Source organism: Symphalangus syndactylus, chromosome 24 (genome assembly GCF_028878055.3).
Source record: "Symphalangus syndactylus isolate Jambi chromosome 24, NHGRI_mSymSyn1-v2.1_pri, whole genome shotgun sequence".
In the NCBI taxonomy this organism is placed as follows: Eukaryota; Metazoa; Chordata; class Mammalia; order Primates; family Hylobatidae; genus Symphalangus; species Symphalangus syndactylus.
Window position 1 is genome coordinate 67,325,712 of NC_072446.2, and position 20,914 is coordinate 67,346,625.

Sequence of the window (20,914 nt, forward strand, 5' to 3'; positions counted from 1 at the left end):
ATACCATACTGCAGATATTTTTGGTGATTAAGTTTAAAAGTCAGATCTTACGTTCCTTATCTTTGATCTTAGTATTTGTAGGTAATGTTGAATCAGATGGGAAGAGCAGAAGGTCTTCTGCTTTGCCTGGCAGGGACTTATCATGGGATTCCCTGGCTTTCTTTGTATTTTTTCTAATGAAAAGTATGCAGTGACTAATCTCTTACCACAGATGGCACTGTATGGATGATCTGTCAGGTTTTCCTTGCTATATCTTCTCCCAGGTAGAGTGCCATCAGAGCCACAGAGGAAGCTTGAGCTCCCAGGTACTTATTAGGTTGGAAATAGCTTGGATATCTTGGCTTCTCTTGCCAATCTCACAAGGCCGCTTGTGTGGAACAGGTGCAGTGGTGCGTGCAAGAAGCAGTCAACTCCCCACGTTTCTAAAGGAGTGATCATTGAGTCAAGCTGACCTTTGATTTTCTGAGTGCTGGTGACTTGTCCAACTCCCATCATGGTGGTCATCGGATATGCTGATACTTGATTCAATCTCCAGGAAATTATGTCCAGATTTGTAATTCTGTACCCTAAGTCTGTCATGTAAAGTTGCAATTTGAATTCAAAACGCTGCCAGAGAAATTATACCATTAAATCTAAAAAAATTAAGGAGACTTCTAGAACTAAATTCTAAGGTGATACAATAAATCATGTGTTCAATCCTGTCATATTTGAGAGTTGACATATTTCTTCCTTTATCCTTCACCAGTCCCTCTTACTCTTTTCCAAAACAAGCAGCAACAAAGCATTTGACCTTTTGCTTCAGGGAAGAAAGGGATGGCAGAGAAAGAAGAATGAAAAGGTACATTCTTCTGCTTGGTCCTGAGGACATTCTCATACGAAGGCTTCCTTGTCCTCAAGTCTAGGAGAAACCGCAGACAAGCCTGATGTCCTGAAGAGAGAAGCTCTGTGGCTCCTTTCCCAGAAGGTGCTCCAGAAAGTTGCTGCTGGTATTCCCAGCAGCCAGAACCCACAGAAGCAGAAGTGTCTAAGTAGATGGGCCTGAGCCTTAGAGAGTTCCTCCTCCGTCCACTCAAGGGTGGCAAAGATGGAGCTGAGTCTGTGGTTATGAAAAAGATGGTCAATGACCAAGACCAGAAAAGAATGAGATGATGCAGGGCTACCAGCTTGGACCAGATTCCCTCTCTGATGCCCAGGCACTAGGGAAGGCTCTTAGTGCTTAGCCGCCACTCTATGTTATTTCAAAATAGAAATTGAGAGCGAGAGAGAGAGACTTGTTCTGAGTGCACTGAGAGCCTCCCCAAATGTTACACAACATGAAGCCTTTCCTGAGTAGCCCATACAAATAGCAATCTCTCCTGCTGGCTCTCCTGTCTCATATGCTGTTTAATATTTCTCCATAGCATTTATCACCCTCTGTCATTCTACTAATAGATACAATTGCTGGTATGCTAGTTTTGGTCTCTTCATCCAGGGATTGTGAGTTTCACGAGGATGGAGTGTCTTAGTTTGTGTTTCCCTTGAAGGAAATGAGACAAAACATGTACTTGAAGGTGATCCCATTTAAGATTTAAGGGGAGAGGGAGCTGGAGTATTTACACCAAGTCCCATCAGTCATTGTTTAAGGACTGCTTCCAGGGGGATAATTCCCCAGTACTGTTTGGCCAACTGCACCCTTGGGAAGAGGGGGCTGTGGCATCTAAAGAGAGCCTTCAGCAAAGAGATGCAGGCACTCAGTGGGAAGTCCGGCAGACAGGCAGTGTTTCTCTAGTTCGCTGCTGATCTTTAGAACTCATAACAGTGCCTGGCTTGTAAATGCTCAATAAATATTAATTGAAAAAATGATTATTTTGTCCCCAAATATTAACATTTATGTATTAATTTATATTGTGAGTGGTTTTGTGCTTCATCTTGGCAACCAGGTATCTCAAACGATATCGTATCATAGACAACTAAAAACGGCAATTCCGAATTCAGCCGTAAAGGACACTACAAAGGAAGGACCAAGAAGAAAACATCAAAGAAATGCAATGAACAGCTCACAGACCAGAACCAAGAGGCCTCGCCGGTGCTGACTAACAGTACCTTGAAGCCCAACAAATATGCGGAAGAAAGACAGGGATTTCGGGGGCTGAGTCCTATCAAAGTCTTATAGAGATTGAAAGTTTTATCCTTACGCCCTACCTCTGCCTAGGAGAAGTGCTAACCAGACAGCATTAAATGCTCAAAGCTATCAAAATAGACCGGAAAAGGGGACTAGAATAATTCAGAATAAGCCAAATCAATCCTTAAGTGACAGCAGAGTTGGCTGTACTTCAAGATATTGCACATTGCGAGCCACCTGCTCCATCAGGGCCATCTCTTCTTAGCTTCCTTTGCTCAGCCCTGGTAGAATTTCCTATTAGATTCACAAGTAAAGTATCTGAAATAATTTAATAGGCTCTCACTTTCCACCGAGTTCATGAATGTGACTTTATTTATTTATTTATTTATTTTTGAGATGGACTCTGGCTCTGTCATCCAGGCTGGAGTGCAGTGGCACGACCTCAGCTCACTGCAACCTCTGCCTCCCAGGTTCAAGTGATTCTCCTGCCTCAGCCTCCCGAGTAGCTGGGATTACAGGCGCGCATCACCATGCTAGGCTAATTTTTGTATTTTTAGTAGAGATGGGGCTTCACCATGTTGGCCAGGCTGATCTTGAACTCCTGATCTCAAGTCATCCACCCGCCTCAACCTCCCAAAGTGCTGGGATTACAGAGGTGAGCTACTGTGCCCAGCTGAATGTAACTTTAAATAAGGTCAGGTAACACAAGCTGATGTCCCTCATTTAATTATAATTTCTGAGCTCAGTAGCAAGTCCTCGGCATCTAATTCTTTCATTACACTTTGCATGAGCTCTGTGACCCAGGGGAATAAAAGAGTACATAGGGCATAGTCAAAAACTAATCCCTAAATATAACTCATGGCACATTGCTAAGGTCTCTGGAAGGGCCCCCACTGAGGCTCTTCCCTGCTCGATATGCATATCTGGATGGTTAGCTAGGAAATGCCCCCATCATGGCATCAAAGAACTAGCATGGAACTGCTCCTGAGCTAGTCCTAAAAGCAGTTTAAGGCAACAGCAGCAAAGTGCTAAAGGAAAAAGAATCAAGGAAAGAAAATGTGGCAGGCCATGCTTACACATGCAGTACTAAAAAAAAAAAAAAAAAAAAAAAAAGACTATGACAGGAAAGTGCAAGGAAGAAGAGAGCCTTAGAAGAGTTTCATGATTTAAAATATTTCCAGCATAGTGTTTAACAATCTTTTATGATATGCTACTTGCTACATGCAAGTATTAACTCATTTTATCCTCACAGCAACTCTGTAAGTGGGTACTTTTATGACTATTTTATAGATGGGAAACCTGACGCAAGTAGCTTGCTCAAGGTTTGTGCCCAAGCAAAGATAAGGTTGCTCAAGTAGCTTGCTGAAGGTTGCTCAAGGTTACAAATTCATAAGTGAATAAGTTGGGATTTGTGCCCAGGCAGTCAGGCTTTGTGTTTCATGCCATTAAACATGATGCTATGCTGCTTGCTGTAGAAGACATCACACATCATCTAGTGATAGAAGAAGGTAAATAACAATAATTATCATAATAATTGGAGCTACTATTACTGAGCATTGACCACATGCCAGGCATAGAAATCCTATGAGAGATGTACTTTTAAATTCCAATTTTCAGTTGAGTAAACGGAGGCTTAGAGATGTTAGCAACTTGTCTGAGGGCACAGGGTTATTTAGTGTGAAATGGATCTGGATATCATGCCTGGGCAATGGAAAGACAGACAGTGGTGGGTGTGGTTGATGGTGCTTATCCACATAACTTTCCTAACACTGGCCTGGATGGGGGGCATGGATGATGGGAAGGAAAGGTATCCTGCCTTCTTGGCAGTTGGCTTCAATCTGGGCACTCTGCATTGGTCCTAAAAATAATCCTGAATGTGACCAAGGCAGAGTTCTCCCATGATTTACTTATCTCTCTAAAACGTGTTACTTTAATCTTTCTGTGTAAAGAAGCTGAGCTCTGGTGGACAAATGACCCATCTGGCAGAGGTGTGAGGATTAGCTCTTTGATTTGAATTTGTCTATCAGGTCCAAATTCTTTTCCCGACTTAATTTACATTCTAATCTCTGCAAGTCATTTAAAGGCATCCTCTAGCATTTTTATCCCCCAACCCATGAATCTGATTTTTAGGAAGAAAAATGGAATATAATAGAAAACTTGTCATGCCAACATGAGGACAAGAGAAATGCTGAACACAAGAAGTGACATTGTTTTGTGGGCTTTGCAAAAAATATGCAGGTTAGCTTTAAAAAATAAAAACAGCTAAACACATGCAAATAACATCTTCAGAGCTCTGCAGCACAGAGAAATCTATAAATTTTGACTTGGAAGACAGATGGCCCATAAATCCACGTAGAATAATCACAGTCAAGATGGGAAAACTGGACAATGTGTCTGCCAGCTCGCATGGACACCAGCCTCCTTCTACTGTGCCAAATGCCAATTAGGCAGGATCTGGCACTCAGATGTTTGGATGTCACTGGGATTAGGTGGTTGAGAATCCATTCATCATTGCTCAATCTTCACTCTTAATACAATAATACCAGAGCAAACTGGAAAGCTACCAGCCCAGTGGTTTAGCACCTCCTTAAATCACTTCTAAGCACAGCACTGAAAAGCAATTTCTCAGCTCACGTTTTTTCCTGGTGCTTTGGCCCTTGCGAATTCTGCTAGATCAGCTCAGAGAAAGTAAGTGCAGATGGCATTAATATCCCATGGCTCAACAAAGTCTATTTGCCTATTTTAAGAAATAATCTAAATGTTCCCTTCTCAGTTATCTTTGCCCGGGCACAAACTTTTCTATCACATTGGCCAGCTAACTGTGCTTTTGTACATTATATGAACTGCACTGGCTTCTTTCATTATTTTACCATTTTTCCCCTAAGTCTGGAGTCAGTATGTTCTGCACCTGTTTTCATGTGTTATTATTTTATCTTAAGTTGGAAAGTGTCATATATTGTTATTCCATCTTGATTGCAAAAACTGGGCTATTACCATAACTATGTGCAAATACAGCTCCAAGATGTGGTGTGCTAATGGCCCCTAAATGGCTATGTGCTCTCAAAAGCTCCTGCAGATTAGCTCTTCATGCAGTGCTCACAGCTTTCTGTGTGCCTGCAGTTTCCCTGTATTAAGTTGTACTGTTTGATGTGGTTTTGTGTGAAAATTCTTAATAATAACACCTTACTTGGATTTAGCACTTTCCGTTTTTCAAAGTATTCTCACATCTGTGAGTTTATTTACTCCTCACCATTCTATTTGGTAGGTAGAAGACAGTTTTATTATTTAACATGACAGAGAAGCAAACTTTTCCCAAGAGAGATTAAATAACCCCTTTAAAATGACATAGAAAGATAAGAACAGAATCCAGATTAGAACCTGTATCTCTTAAATACAGCTTTAGAGCTGTGTTTGGAACACAGATTTGTATAAGTACTGATTTATCATTTAAAATTAGAGGCTCTCAGAGGGTAGGAAACCAATTCCATTGCCTTTTATGAGTGCACTGTCACGGTGCTTTATGAGAGGAGACCCTCCACAGTGGTTCCTGACCATAATGCAAAGGAGGAAAAATGTTCTAGCTCCTTCACCAGAACGTCATGTTCCTTGATCCAATTGGACATTGGCTTTGTATGAGCAAGGACCATGGCCTTCACTTTGTTTACATCTCTTCCATAGTCTAGCATAAAGGCAGGCCTGGAATATTATGTTCTCATTAATGCTTTCTGATGAGCTACTTAAAACATGTCATCTTTTAGTGCCCTAAGTGCCACTTGTCTCTCATTTGGCCCTCTGCTCTGCAGCAAAAAGCACAGCATGGAATGTCAGTTTCCTCTTCAGATGCCTTCAGCACATCCTTCCCCACTGTACTGACTACAGAGGAGGTTCTACTACATTGAGAGCCCAGATACGTGAAGAATGATGCCTTTTCATTGTCTGACTCAAGGGTTGACACAGGTAGCAAGACTCAAAAAACTGTGTGTTGAGTCAATAAACCAACGAGTAAGTCAAGAATAGCATGAAGGCTTCCACTCAGCTCACAAATGTTACATTTTTAGACTGACCGCTCAATAATTCATTCTCAAACAGTATAACGAGTCAAAGGTCTGGACCATCCAAAGACTCGGTTTCCTCATTGTAAAATGGGAATAATAATACGGACTTGAAGACTTGGCTGAGGTTTTGTACAAGAAATAGAAAAGCTGAAAAATGTACCATGGCAATTTGCAGGTAAAGAGCTTAGAGCAATTCCGGAAACTCCCCATAATGTCAATAAACAAAACTTCCCTTTTCCCTCAAGCTTCCCTCGCACATAGTTATTCAATAGATATTTGCTAGATGAATGAATGGAAGTACATTCACGAATGAATGGATATTAGCTAGATGAAGAAATGGAAGTGAATCCTGTTATAACTTATTTTATAATTATTTGTAATATTAGAATTTTCTCCTTCTAATTATAGGCTCCTTGAGAGCAAATACTTTATCTGGATTTTGTTCCCCTTTCTAGCAGTTCATAAGTTAGATGGGTAATACACGATTGTTAAAGTGTCCACGCAACTGCATTAGGTATATGTTAGAATAAAGAAATGCGTTCAATAAGCATCAGGTACTTTGAAGGATCTCTTTTTTGACATGCTGGAGATTCTTGTTAAAGCTGCAGAGTGAGGTGGGAATATCCTTTTTATAGTATCGTGGATAGTGTTTTGCTGGTAATAATATCATAGCAGACTGTACTGGTGCTCCAGGAGATACAGCTGGGCTGGACTTGTATCTGCATCTCTGCCTGATGGTCGACTTTATGTGGTGCAGGCTGGAACGGCCTAAGAATTAACACTTTCTAAGAGCATCCTCCAACCAATGGCTGTGGTTGGGAATGACTACCTTGACAACACATTTTTTTGTAAGCTGCTTTCTCTTCCTTGTTCACACTCCCTACTGCCCTACTAGTACTTCCTGGAATCACCTTTCAAACTCTATGGACTTGAATCTTCTTTCAAAGTTGGCTTCTGGGAAAACCCCCAACAAAGACATACAGCCACATTGTTCAGAAGCATTTTGGGCTCACTTTCTACATATAAGGTAGAATGCTTAGGTAAGAAGCTTGATTTTGTCCATCATTCTCAATTAACTCTCCTGTTAAAATAGTGCTATCCCTAGCTTGGAGATAATCTTTGCTGTCACAGCTGGCATCCTAGAGACTGCAGTGATTCAGAGTTAAGACAGACCTTCCAGAATCTCCATAAGAGATTTTTGAAACCCTTGGTCACTTTCCACTTCCTGGCAGGATTCCCTACTATGGTACATTTTTCAGCTTTTCTATTAAGGGTTAGGGTGGAAGGTCCATCCCTCACTTAATCTGGTTTCTCTGTGGTTTGCTTTTTTTTTTTTTTTTTCTGCATTCGACCTATTTCCTTTTCACTTATCTGTTGTATCACATTGACTATTGACAAGACCCTGGATAATGCCGAAGTTAGGAGCCCAACGCCTGTGGCCCTGTGGCCCTGTGGCCTCTCTCCCTCCCAACACAGTACAACCTGCCAGGCAGTTTTGACTGAGCCAGAGTCCCCTCCATCCCACCCCACACACACTGCAACTTGCTCCTAGACCCTGCTGACAAGGGGAAAGGTATACTAGCCAACAATTGTCAATGCTGTGTTCTGCTGGGAGGTCACATCTTGGGGGAAAGAAGCCATTCTCTGCTCTGTCCCAATAGCTCTCACATGAAATGGCAAGGCACCTCTGAAAGGTGTGATGAAAGAAAGAAGTTTCAACAAGACTCAGCAGACTATTGGGTTGATGAGGCTACCAAGCTCACTTATCTATCCCGTGGACTGGCATTTGATTTTGCCTTTTACTATTTATATTTTTCCTGTCTGGTTATTTTCTGAAAAAAGGACATTTCAGCTGTGAGTAGAGAGGGCTGTGACTTTCTGGCCAGAGCTGTGGGCCTGAGCAGACGCTGAGGTCACTGAAATAAAGGAGAAAAGAAACAGAATTCCTGGGCCAGGACTTTGCCTTTCCTCAGGCCCAGGCCCTGCCTTCTGGGAATAAAGGAAATGTAATAAGGGAAAGGAAAGCAAAGGGAGTTGCCAAGTCAACCAACGAACAATAGATCCACAATGACTATCTTGAAATTTTTTTTTTTCATTCTTAGGCTGTCTGAAATATTTCAGAGAAGTCTATGAACATACCAAACATGAAGTTAAGAAGAACTTGGAATGCACTCGGGGACGACAATGCCATTTTTCTGTAACCTTCCGCAGAGGCCGGAGAGTCAACAGGTGGAATTTAAATGAGATCTCGATCAATAATATCCTAGAGTAGCTTTTCAGCAGCTTTTTCAGTGTAGTAACTTAATTAAGGCATGAAAGCATTGGCTACATCATATAGTTTTCCTCTGTTTTTGTCTTTTGGGAAGAAAATTGATCTCATCTGTGTTGACTTTGTTGATTCACTTCGGTTCTGTTTCCTTAACTACTTTGTAGGTAATCTATATAAAATGACTTAAATGGATGCCACCTTAATTGTGAGGCCGATCTTTAAACTAGTCAGTATTTCCTTCAGAGGAGTGGTGCTTAAACTGAGTATCCTGAATACTCCAGGGTTTGGGCAGACGTCCCTGCAGAGAATGGGAAAGAGTGGTAGGGCAACAGCCATCATCACCTGTATTCCAGGCTCCCCTCTATTCCACCAAGACAGCACCTTTAAAGCTTTTCCCTATATATTGGCCTTTCTCACGAGACTTTGTTAGAAGAAATAAACAAATGGTGCTATGTCTAGGACCAGTTTGGAAACCACTGCTATAGATATTGATCACTAACTTCTAAATCGTCTGTGTTGCAACTTTTTTCTAAGCAAGTCCTGATGGAGTGCCTAGGTGGACGTCTGGAGTAGCGGGACAAAGAATATATGGTCTTGGTCCCAACATTGCCATTTCTGCAAACTGCCTCTTCTAATAACCTGACAGTTTGGCTAAGCTAAATGGCTAAGTCCTTTGTAGACTGGAAATCTATGATTTGAGGCCACTGGCCAGGGCTTCGTGATTGGAAACAACGAAGACAATAACGTGATAGGTTGGCAGGAATGATGAGGCACAGCCTCTTTCCATTTTTTTTTCTCTCAAGGCTCAGCAACTCTGACCTTACCCATCTTTCACTTTTGATTCCCTTAAGGCCATTTATAGAAAAGTGCTTGTCTTAGTTTGGGTTCTTCCAAAAACAGGATCTGAGACAAGGATTTGAGTGCAAGTACCTTTTTTGGGAGTTGACCCTATGAAACAACAGTAGAGGAGAGAAGTGAGACAAGAAGGAAAGGCAGCTAAGAAGCAGGGTATCAGGCAGGTTACAGCTGTGGGCAATTAGGGCTCAGTCTCACCGAGGAACTCTGGGAGAAAGCAGAGAACACACATCAGAACTCTGCAACCCAAGGGGCATGGAAGATGAGGTATTTATTCTTCGACTACTCCTGAGGCATGCAATTCCTGGGAATTGTAGCCTGGCTGTGGATGGACTGATAGAAGGCCCTGGAGAGTTGCCAAGTGTGTAGGTGGCTGGGTTGGAACCATGATTGCCAAGGGACATGGGAATAGCACAGGTGGCTGCTACATTGCTGGACTCATCCCATTTTACAGATGAAGAATCTGAAGCTCACACAAGCAAAGTCTCTTGCCTGAGGTTTACTGGCTTCATGACACTGTGCCAGCCTCTTTCTTTAATTAGGGCATGTGTGATCTTTCAAGGATGGAGAATAGAGATTATAATCACCACCATCATTAGTTTTTATAACCTCTACCTAGTAAAGCGAAATGGTGCTGGAAAAATATGATTCAAAAAACCTACTAGGAAATTGAAGTGATAATGAAGTAAATAGTAAGAGTCAAGTGTACATCCTTACACTTACGATTATAATTATAATTCCATTTTAATAAAAAGGCATAGAAAAGAATGATTGAGTCAGAAAGGACCATTTGTGCACAGATATGACATGCCATATATTTTTAAGTTTCATTAATAAATTATTATACTTATCCTTAATTGTAGTACATTAAATAAGCCTGCTAGGTGAGAAACAGCAGTGTTCAGGAATGCCTCAGCCCAAGGCTCTGAGTCTCACCTCTAGACTCATAAATGTTTTAAAATAATTTGGCATAAATGCCAATGATCACTTTTCATTAGTTCAGGTAAATGACGATTTAGCCAACAACAATGAACATATGTAACCTTCTTAACAAAAGCATCTTATTTAATTCTTCCACTAATTCTGTCAGGAAATAATTTCAAAGTTGAGAAAACTAGGGAGCAGGGCTAGTCAAAGAAGTTAAATGGCATTGTAAGGCCAAATAAAAAGTCCTAATGAATGACTGATTTCTGAACTAGTTTTAGCGTGATCTACTCTTTTTATCTGCCAAGAGACCACTATTCCTTCCTCTAGGAAGCACATCCTGGCTGAATTTTAGGGAACCATCTCTCTCCAATTGTCAGTCCCTGTGGTTTGTGCTTTAGGTAGTTGACCCCTTATGGGCTCTAGGGGGAGTCATATGACTTAAGCCTGTCCATTTATTTTTATCCCATCCTTCAGGACACTGTGATTCTAATTTAGAAGTGGCCTTGAGTGACCGAAGCCATGCCCTGGATTCTGGGACTTTCACTGGAACCATGAGTAAAAAGGATTTCTGCATACTAGGACTGGTGAGCTATAGGCTTGGAGCTGCTGGTGACTGTCTTGTCACTCAGGAAAATCTGCCCAAGAACTAGAGCCAGTATGAGAAAATGATGAGAGATGAAAAAAGACAATTATTGATGACACGACTTGAGCTCCTGGATATAGTCATGCCTGAAACCATTAACACCTTGACTTTTTGCTTATATGCACAAGCAAATTTATTCAGTGCTTTAGTTTGAGTTAAATTTCTGCCATTTTTCAATTGAAGGAGTCTCACCTAAAACTACAGTTTTCAAGTTTCCCAAGTCCGGTCTCTTTCTATCACTCTCGGCCTATTTCTTGGTGTTGACAATGAGAGAACATAGCTTAATTGCATAATACTTTAAGTAAAACTATATTGAAAATGCAATAGAGTTTTTTTCCTACTGATACAATCATTATTGGCTTAGGTCTATTTAAAGGAAAAAAAGCTAAAGCACTTGCTATATCTGAACTGCTACTGCTTTGCCTAAAACCAAATTGCTTCACCATTATAATTTTGAGTTTATTTCAACTATTAAACTATTAACTCAGTGAGTAGTGATCACTAAAAGGGATTATATAGCTTCATTTTTATGACTTAATTACAACAAAATGGGGAAGCTTTTAAAACTTTAAACTTTTAGTCAAGTAGTTAATACATTTGGATCAATAAACACATAAGAAAATAAGTAGGGAAGTTTAGTATTACATTATAATACTAATGTATACCTTATAAAAATTTAGGAGGAAGAACTGATGATAAAAGGAATGTAGTTTACCTTATAAAAATTTAGGAGGAAGAACTGATGATAAAAGGAATGTAGTTTGAAACATCTGCTATTATAATCTGCTACATTAATTCAGTTATTTAACAAACACTCATGAACACCTGATCTTCACAGAATAAAAGCATGAAAAATTACTGTTTTCTTTTGGTTTGGCAGTTTAAGTAAAATTTGGCCTTCATTTATAGATACATCAGTTGAAGTCAGCATTCTGTTACCAAAGGTACCTATAGAGCTATTTTATTTTTCATGCTAATTTTACTCACTGTTTTTCATCTGTAGAGTTTAAGTGATTAAAAAAATAACTGTTTTGGAGACACTGATCTTGAAAGTATGATATTCATGAATATTCTGTTTGGAAGAGGCAGGGGTCATTGCATATTCCTGTGCCAGGAATATTTAAGTCTACAGTGCAAACAACATGGAAAGGAAGAAACTTTTGCTGACCAGAGGCCATGGCATTTTTCAATGTGTAATTTTTAAATAGTAAAAATAAACCAAACTCCCAGGAGAATAGTATCCTCTGTGACAAGCTTCAAATTCTCTCTTTGTGGAACCCACACACATGACCCATTTGGCCTTAGACTGCACAGAAATCCTCTGATTATTTATAACCAATATACACATCTCCCGAAACAGAAATTCCAGCATGGAGATGTGGCTGACATGCTAATTACAGCAGGTCCTCAGAGGGTCAAAGTCTATTGTCTCTTCTGGAGTTTCATTTCATACTTCCATGTGTCATACTTTCAGTCAGCTAAACTATGGTCGGCTTTGGCATTTGGGCTTTTGGTGACACTAAAAATTTTTCATTTAATTTCAAGTCTATCTTTTATGTAAAAATTATGTAAAATGCACATAAAAGCTAAACAGCATATGTCAGGTTTGTATATTATTTATTTGTTTAACACCTACTTTAAGATATGTTTATTGATATCAGAGAGTGCGTGTGTGCCCCTGTGTATGTGTATACACATGTAACTATATGTTGTGTCTATATGTTGTGTATATATATGTTATACATATGTTTATATTCTATTATGTATATTATGTGTGTATCTTATGCTTAGCATTTTATAACAAGTATAGGCTATATGGAAGTGCCTTTCTCAGGTAAATAAAACTCAATTTCCGGATCAGCACTGAGATCAACACCAATTTAACTAACACCTGGGCACATCTGTAAACAGTTAAAATGAAAGCAGCAGAAGAATAAATTATAATGTAATACTAAACTTCCCTACTTATTTTCTTATGTGTTTATTGATCCAAATGTATTAACTACTTGACTAAAAGTTTAAAGTTTTAAAGTTTGTAGCTCATCTGTGTTAAAATCAATTCAGCCCAAATGTTATCTCTTCCATGAACTGTTCCCTACAGGAAGAAATCTCTTTATCTTCATGCTTACTGCGCTTTCCCTGTATTTCTTAGAGCTTTGCTACTCAGTGTGGGCCTTTGCTAAGCATCTTCTGCCTCACCCAGTAACTTGTCAGAAATGCAGAATCTCAAATCTGCATTTTAACAAGGGCTCAGGTGATTCAGGTGCACATTGGATTTCAAGAAGTAATATTTATATATTATATTAATTATAGATATTAGATTATTAATATATTTGATATTATGTTAATAATATATATTATAATTATATAATAAATAATATATAATGATTATATTATATATTATATATAATATATAATCATATATTATATATTATATATAATATATAATCATATATTATATATAATTATATAATTATTATATATTATATAAATATATTATATACTTTAAAGTATATAATATATTAATATTATAATTATATATTATATTATATTATAAATAATATTATATATTATATATAATATATATTATATTATATTGTATAATATAATATATATTATATAATATATAATATTAATTATATATATTATATACTTTTAAGTATATAATATAATATAATTATATATAATATTATTATATATAATTATATAATATAATAATATATATTATATTATATAATATATATTATTATATATTATTATATAATATATAATTATAATATAATAATTATATTATATAATTACATAATAAATAATTGTATATATTATATATAATTATATAATACATAATTGTATATATTATATATATACTTTTAAGAGGAGTGCAAATCTCTAGGGGCACAGGGTTTATCTCTGGGTCTGTCACTGTCTGTAGCCTCTTGCGTTTCACTGAAGATTTATTAAATACTGAAGTTCTGAATGACTTAATGTAGGTTGGCTTGTAAGTTTGAGTTTGTAAGACTAGAACACCAGAGACTATGTGCTTCCTCTAGTACTATTTAGCCTGCTTTAAACAGTGATAATAACAATTTAGGCCATTTACTGAATGACTATTGTGTGCTGAACTAAACATTAACAGACGCAATCTCACTTTATCCTAAAACAAGGCAGCGATCATGAGTCCGTTTTTGTGTACATGCCTTAGAGCTGAAATGACCCTACTAAGGTCTTTGTAATTTGACTTTTAACTCCTCAAGAGTTGAATTTCTTTCATATGGATTCTAGAGAAGAAAGAGCTACAGATACAGCCAGCCAGAACTTCTGAACGGGTGCTGGAGTCCCCTGGGGTGACTGAGGATGCATGTTATATGGTAGCAGGTGGCTGGCCCTTTAGCCACATTCCAGCTGTTGGACTCCAAAGCCTCTGTCCTTCCCACGTGCTAGATAAGGCTTTAGGCAGAGATAGCATTAGCCAAAATTTTTCTGTACAGAGACCACTAGGCAACATTCTTAAGTGATAAGTTGGGGCACAAATGCTTTGGATCACTGATTAGATTACACCTACAAGTCTACATTAAGGATTTCATCATGAGCAGGGGTATCTTCTAGGTGCTGGGGAAAACAGAAGAAAGTTTAAGGCCCAGAAATCATGGGATCTCCTAGAAAAAATGGACAACGACACCTGAGGAATGAAAACCAACATACTACACTTCAAAACATTGAGAAGAGTTAACACTTATTCATCGCATTACACAGGCCCAGATTCTTCTTTCCAAATGCTTTGCAGGTATTATTTAATTCAAATCTACAAAAAGCGAATCAAGAATTCTTCTGTCCTTAATTTTGAAGATGAAATAATTAAGGCATAGAGAAGTTAAGCATCAAGGCTATATAATTAGTGAGGTGGATCTCAGCTTTGAAACTCAAAAGTGGAACCAGTATTCTATGTTGCTTCTTTATGCTGCTATTAAGGTTGACACAGAGGTTTTGTGATCAATGTCATATGAAGGTATAGAAAAACAAATAAAGTTGCCTTTAAAAATATTTAAATTTTTAAATATTTTGTGTGCCTCTTTTGATTTGAAATTCATAAAATGGCACTAAATAATTTTGCAAATGCTAGGAGACATCATCTTAATTTCCATTAGAGTCAAAATCAGTTTTTCTAGGATTATGGGGTTTTACAGTAATCTATCACAGTTTTTTCTCTTTGTACCCTCTACATCGTGCAAGTCATCAGAAGATGATATATGGAGGCATTGGATACCAGCTGAAGCCTGGGCCATCAGCAGTGTGGTGTGAAGGAAGGAGAAAAGGAAAAGGCTTACACTTTGGAGTGCTTCACTGGTTTCACAAAAGCTTTTTGTTTTCCTAGTGTTGTGGGCTAACTGGTTTTTAGAAGTGTTGTTGGATTTGTTGTAACAATGCGTTTGTTGTTTTTGGACAAGTTTGGATTTTAGAAGAGAACTTCTAAGCTACATGGGCAAAACCTCCAAGATGTTCCCTGCTTCATGGTAAGGGGAAATCTCACCTCTTGTGTACTAGGGAAGAAAGGGCAACCTCTTTAAGTAGGTTTGGAGGGGCAGGCCTGGCCATGCCAAGACATACTGTTGGGCTAGTTGTTTCCTTTAACTAATCTCACCTTCACAGCATCAGTGAAAACGATGACAACAACAAGGGCAAAGTGCTTCACCAAGAAAACAAATGAAAACTAAAAATTGCATCTAAAAATTCCCAACTAGTAGCATGTAGAATATAATTAACAGATTTTACATTTATACTTCTTCTTCTTTTTTTTTTTTTTTTTTTTTTTTGAGACAGAGTCTTCCTCTGTCACCCAGGCTGGAGGGCAGTGGTGCAATCTCGGCTCACTGCAACCTCCGCCTCCTGGGTTCAAGCAATTCTCCTGCCTCAGCCTTTTGAGTAGCTGGGACTACAGGCGTGTGCCATCATGCCAGACTAATTTTTGTATTTTTAATAGAGACAGGATTTCACCATGTTGGCCAGGCTAATCTTGAACTCCTGACCTAGAGTGATCCACCCGCCTTGGCCTCCCAAAGTGTTGGGATTACAGACGTGAGCCACAGCGCCTGGGCCCATTTATAGTTCATGCTTTCATTTTCAATTTAGAGGACCAGTTCCAGATTAAACACAATGGGTTAAAAGACTTCTAAATTTACTTTTATGATAATCATTCTTACTGATGACTATAAGCTTGCTAGAACTATTTGTTACTTTAGAAAATGCCTGCATATTAATATATAATTGATTTCTTTTCAATAATTGGTTAATTGTACTTTATTTTCCTCCCTACGGAATATCTAGGCAATCTGCAATAACACCAGTGATAACATGCTAATTTTCTTGGTGAAGATATTTCAATCCAGATGAGAGTTAGTCTTCTCAGTGGAAGATCTTGTTCAGGGACAGTGCTGCCACATATAGTTGAAAACTTGCAGTAATTACATCTTTATGATCTCATTTTGGCAATTCATTTTCCCAGAATCAAAAATATAAATTTCTTAAAAACTTCCAGGTAACTTAGAGCTGCCTTTGGGCTATCAATTTTTGGATTGTTTTGTATTTACAACACTAGGCTTTTCTACATAGAGAGCCAAATTTTAGACTATTTCCCCAAGTAGAAAAATTTATCAGATAGTATTTATCAGAGAGTATATACTGGAAAAAGACAAGGGTCTCACAGACTAAATATTCTCTTCAGTTTTAGAACTTTAGAAAAATCTGTGGGTCACTTCACAGAACTTACTAGAAAAAGACACAAAAGGGTAACCTAAAGATAGTGAATTTCCTGCATGAAATATGCATTCAGTCACTGGGTGAATTTGAAACAAAATGAAGGATTAGACATTTTAAAAATATGTTACATGCATCTATACATATAACAACGACAAAAAAAAATCACACACCAAAGTTTAAAGAAAAACCTAGTGCCCTGAATCACCAAGTGATTTCAGACTGAAAGGAATGCCTTTGTAAACAGAGGAAACTAACCTAATGATCACTGGTGTTCCTAACTCCCAGCGTGTGACTACCCCCAATCAGAAACAAGAGCTTCCCTTTGGTGTGAAAGAAAGTACTGACCTTTTCTGGCGAGACTGTTGTTGGGTTCATACTTCTCAATCAATACTTGGACTTGCTCTTGTTTTAGAGGTGGATAAAGTATTTCATTAAGCCGAGGATCTCGCTGCTTAAGGTTGATAAAATCCATCATCTGATCAACGGTAAGATATGGTTTGCTTTTGGCACCACTAAAAACAATGAAAAACCAAGCAATAAGAATTTTTTAAACTAAGTTTCATTCATATATTTGCATTTAACTCTAGGGAAATAAAATCCTGCTATACTTGATAAGAAAATGCTATATTGAAACTGCTATCTTGCCCTGAAAACACTGTGCTGCTCCACCATAATTTCGATACCTCTATGGGCTACAAATATCTTGTGCAATTGCTACCGCTAAAACCCAACGCTCTCGAAAAATACCAAATGGGTAAGAAAACCCACAGCAGAAAAACACTGCATCATGTGCATAAGGGTGCACCACTCTAAACTGAACACAGAGTTTTTTTGATTATGACAGTAAATTTTTGGTTTAATCATCCAACTCCATATCTCTGTAATCATTTAAAGATGTATTTATTGTCATAACTTAAAGTAAACAACCTGTTTGAGTGTTTTTAAAAGTTACAGTTAGGCTTCAACAAGAGACTATAATTCCTCAACATATCGTTCAAACTTCCCATTTCAATTGTACTGATCATCTAAAGAGAAATTCAGTGGTACAAATGTTGCAGATGTTCAATAAATATATGATGGCAATGAACAGCGCAAAGCAAGAATATGCAATGTCATTTTCAGCAGTACTGTTTGCCTGTCTTCCATCTGAAGAAATCCTCATTTTGTTTACCACATTTTGTATTGATTTTCTGTCATGTAGATTTCAATATTTTAAGAAAGGTAAACTGCTACTTTCCCCATATTTGCCTTAGTGCTTTGGTTTCTTTCTTTCTTTTTTTCCTTTTTTCTTCTAATCTTTCAAAAAAAGGTAACGCCTTGATATAAGTTTATAATTTCTAACATAAAAGCAAATAATTCTTCAGCTGAGAGGGTTCTTAGTAATCCAAACTTCTCATGTCGCTAACGTGGCTCAGAGAGATAAAATAACTGGTTCCTAATCCAGAGTTCTTCCTGCGACATGAGTCTATCTCTGCTAAGCCAAGATGACTCCCTGTTCTACCCATAATCCTTCAACCACACGAAGTTATCTGAGCATACAAAAACAACTACCTCCAGCAATATGTCACAGCAAACTTGTACTCATTAAAAGCAGTGGTTGCACCTCAGGGACAAGATTGTGTGATCCCATCCAAAACATCACACAGGAATATTGCTTTTAGACATAGTGTATGATGTTCTTCCATCTCCAATTACCACTCCAAGTCCTGCTCTAGCCACCTGAGAATCAATGCAAGCTGAAAAAGATATGGGTTAAAATGTGTACTCTTACAATTCTGAAAAGATGTTATCAATTTCAGGTCGAGGGCAAAGGTTGTTGAGGAAAACTCTGTACACTTCTGGAGTGAAATCTTCTTGAGGTATTGAATCATTCTGGGGAATAAAACAACAGAGTCAGCAAATGGTCTTTTTCTTTCCCCAGCTTCCTCCCTCCCTGTTTTTTCTCTGTCTTCTTTTCTCTCCTTTCTTTTCTTCCTCCCCTCCCTCACCTTCTCCCTCTCTCTTTCCTTTCTTTTTCCTTTTCTTCTAGGAGGTCAGGGTAAACATTCATAACACACCTATGAGGTCAGCCGTAGCATTCATCTGGACACTGGCTTTAGGGTGTCAAACCCTTTTTTCTGTGGCTTTTTCAGTTTAATTTAAGCTTAAGAATTGTCTCCTGCTAAAGGGATGTTAATGTAATTTCCTACATACATTTTCTAAAGTAAGTTAGACCTAGGAAAGATAGTCTGTTTGACAGAATTATTTTTAGGTTTTTTTTTTTAATTGAATCTTTTTTTTTTTTTAAGTAATGACCCTAGAGACAGACATAGTCAAAATGAAAACATAAATTCCAATTCTGCGTCACTTTTTTTCAAACTATGTTCCCTCTGGTTTAAATAATCTGATAAGTTGTAAAACAGTTTATGTATTATAAATATAATATATAAATATATATATAAATCAGATTATATTAAATAATCTGATAAGCTGTAAAAAAATGACAGCACCAGTCATTATTTTTTCACTGATTGCTCCTGGTCCTGTTGTTTAGGAAGCAAGTCATTGATATAAAAGGCCACTTCTATGACTTATTTTTCTGTTTGGTTGGGCTGCCATGGAAACCGGAAGCATGTATTCAAGCCTTTGTTAATAGGAAGGACATTTTTCATGCAGTCTTCCTCTTTCAGGTATGTGTTAATGTGATTATTTTTATTTTTCAAGCCCTTAAACAGAAGAACACACCCTTCCTTTCACTATTTTTGTATGTTTTGAAAGGTACAGTTATACAAATGTCTAGAAATTATTTTCTGAAGTTGTTCACTTGCAAACAGATAGGAGAACTTAGCTCACCACTTAGCAAATAGCAGAAGAGCCATGTTTGTGGATTGAGTGAATGAAGTAATATTTCCTTTACTAAATCCATTTACAGAGATAGAAAAAAATCTATTTTGCAAAACAGAATTTTGAGACAACCAAACAATACATGAATCATTATACATAGATGTGTTGTATCATTATAACTTAGGCTACTTGGGCACAAACTCTGAAATAAGCACAAGCGGTCAGATCCAAGAGCAGTGGGGACTTCTTGTGAATTGTTTTATTAGTATTTTGCCATTCATAAAAAGGGAACAAGTATAACATGCAAGCAGGTTTCCAAAATTCCTCTTGATTTATAGAAAGAGAGAAATCTCTTTAGCTGTAGAGTGCACACTTTTCAGTGCCACCCTCTCTCTAAATTGGACACCTAGAGCTCTGCAAATGGTTTTAATAGATGAAAATGACCCTACCTACCTTACTTATTGGCTATTAGACAAAAGGAAGAGAAATATTTAAAATCAATTGCAAGAACATGCTCAGTGGCACTGCTGGCCAACTCAAGTGCCTCCAGCTTTACTGGATTTTATGAACCCCAAGGGTGTTCTCCTATTTTCCCTACTAAATAGAGTTCACCTCGTTTCCCCTTCCACCAACTTCACCCAACATACACATAAATTAATTTGATCTAACGATAGCAATAATTGTCATCCTTCACTTACTGACCTCTCTTTTCCTTCCTGTCTGTTTATAACTTCTGTTTCTGGAAAGCCTTGCCTTCCCCTTGAACTGGGTTTTGTCCTCCAGTTGTGCACACATCACACCTTTCATGTCTCACATTTCCACACTCAATGTATTGTGCTCCCAGCTATACAATTCTCTCTATTCTTTGCTAATCTGCAGATGTACACGAGCTAGGATATGTGTCTTGTCTGTTAATGGCTCTATTTCCAGTGTGCCACATAGAGTAGGTATAAATAAATATTTACTAAGTGAATGGATGTAATTTATTGAGAAGTGTGGAGAAATTGATAACGAGCACTCATGTGCTGTTATTTCCTTTGAAATATCAGATTTAACTAACATCATTTACATAAGAGTCCTGACACATAATTTGATAGAACAGTATGCTTTACTAAAATCTTACCATTGTTTATATACCAGCTGTGAATTAGGAGGGGTCAAATTAATGAGATAATCTGAATAAACACAACATTATTTTCATTGAGAGTTGGATGTTAGCATATTGAAAAAAAAACATTTCAATACAGCTGATTTTCTTTGTCTCATTTTTCTCTTGCCCATCTTGACTGATGAGGATACCTCAAAGTCTTTGGGGTTAGTAGGTGAAAATGGAAGAAAAAGTGTTCCGTAAAGAGGAGTTAAAATAAGTAAGCATTATTAAAAGCTGAAATGAAAGGGTATAGGGGAGATGTTTAGGTAGAAGCTATGGATAATCCCTAATTCCTTGCAACTTAAACAAGACTGAAATTCACAAAGCTGATTCACAG

General features: G+C 37.8%; 1 protein-coding gene and 1 long non-coding RNA gene across 8 annotated transcripts in view; one reads left to right on the forward strand and one right to left on the reverse strand.

The window, feature by feature from the left end:
- PLCB1 (phospholipase C beta 1) overlaps window positions 1-20,914 on the reverse strand; it is a 741,546-nt gene that overhangs the window by 199,289 nt on the left and 521,343 nt on the right. For both annotated transcript variants that reach the window (XM_055265375.2, XM_055265377.2), the window contains exons 8-9: window positions 18,376-18,476; window positions 16,950-17,116 (exon numbers count right to left, since the gene is read on the reverse strand). In XM_055265375.2, coding sequence (XP_055121350.1) covers window positions 16,950-17,116; window positions 18,376-18,476 — 268 coding nt within the window. The remainder of the gene's footprint in view (window positions 1-16,949; window positions 17,117-18,375; window positions 18,477-20,914) is intronic.
- The window catches only part of LOC134735932 (uncharacterized), a 116,821-nt gene continuing 115,097 nt past the window's right edge, over window positions 19,191-20,914 (forward strand). For all 6 annotated transcript variants that reach the window (XR_010119534.1, XR_010119539.1, XR_010119537.1 and 3 more), the window contains exon 1: window positions 19,191-19,273. This is a non-coding gene — a long non-coding RNA (uncharacterized lncRNA). The remainder of the gene's footprint in view (window positions 19,274-20,914) is intronic.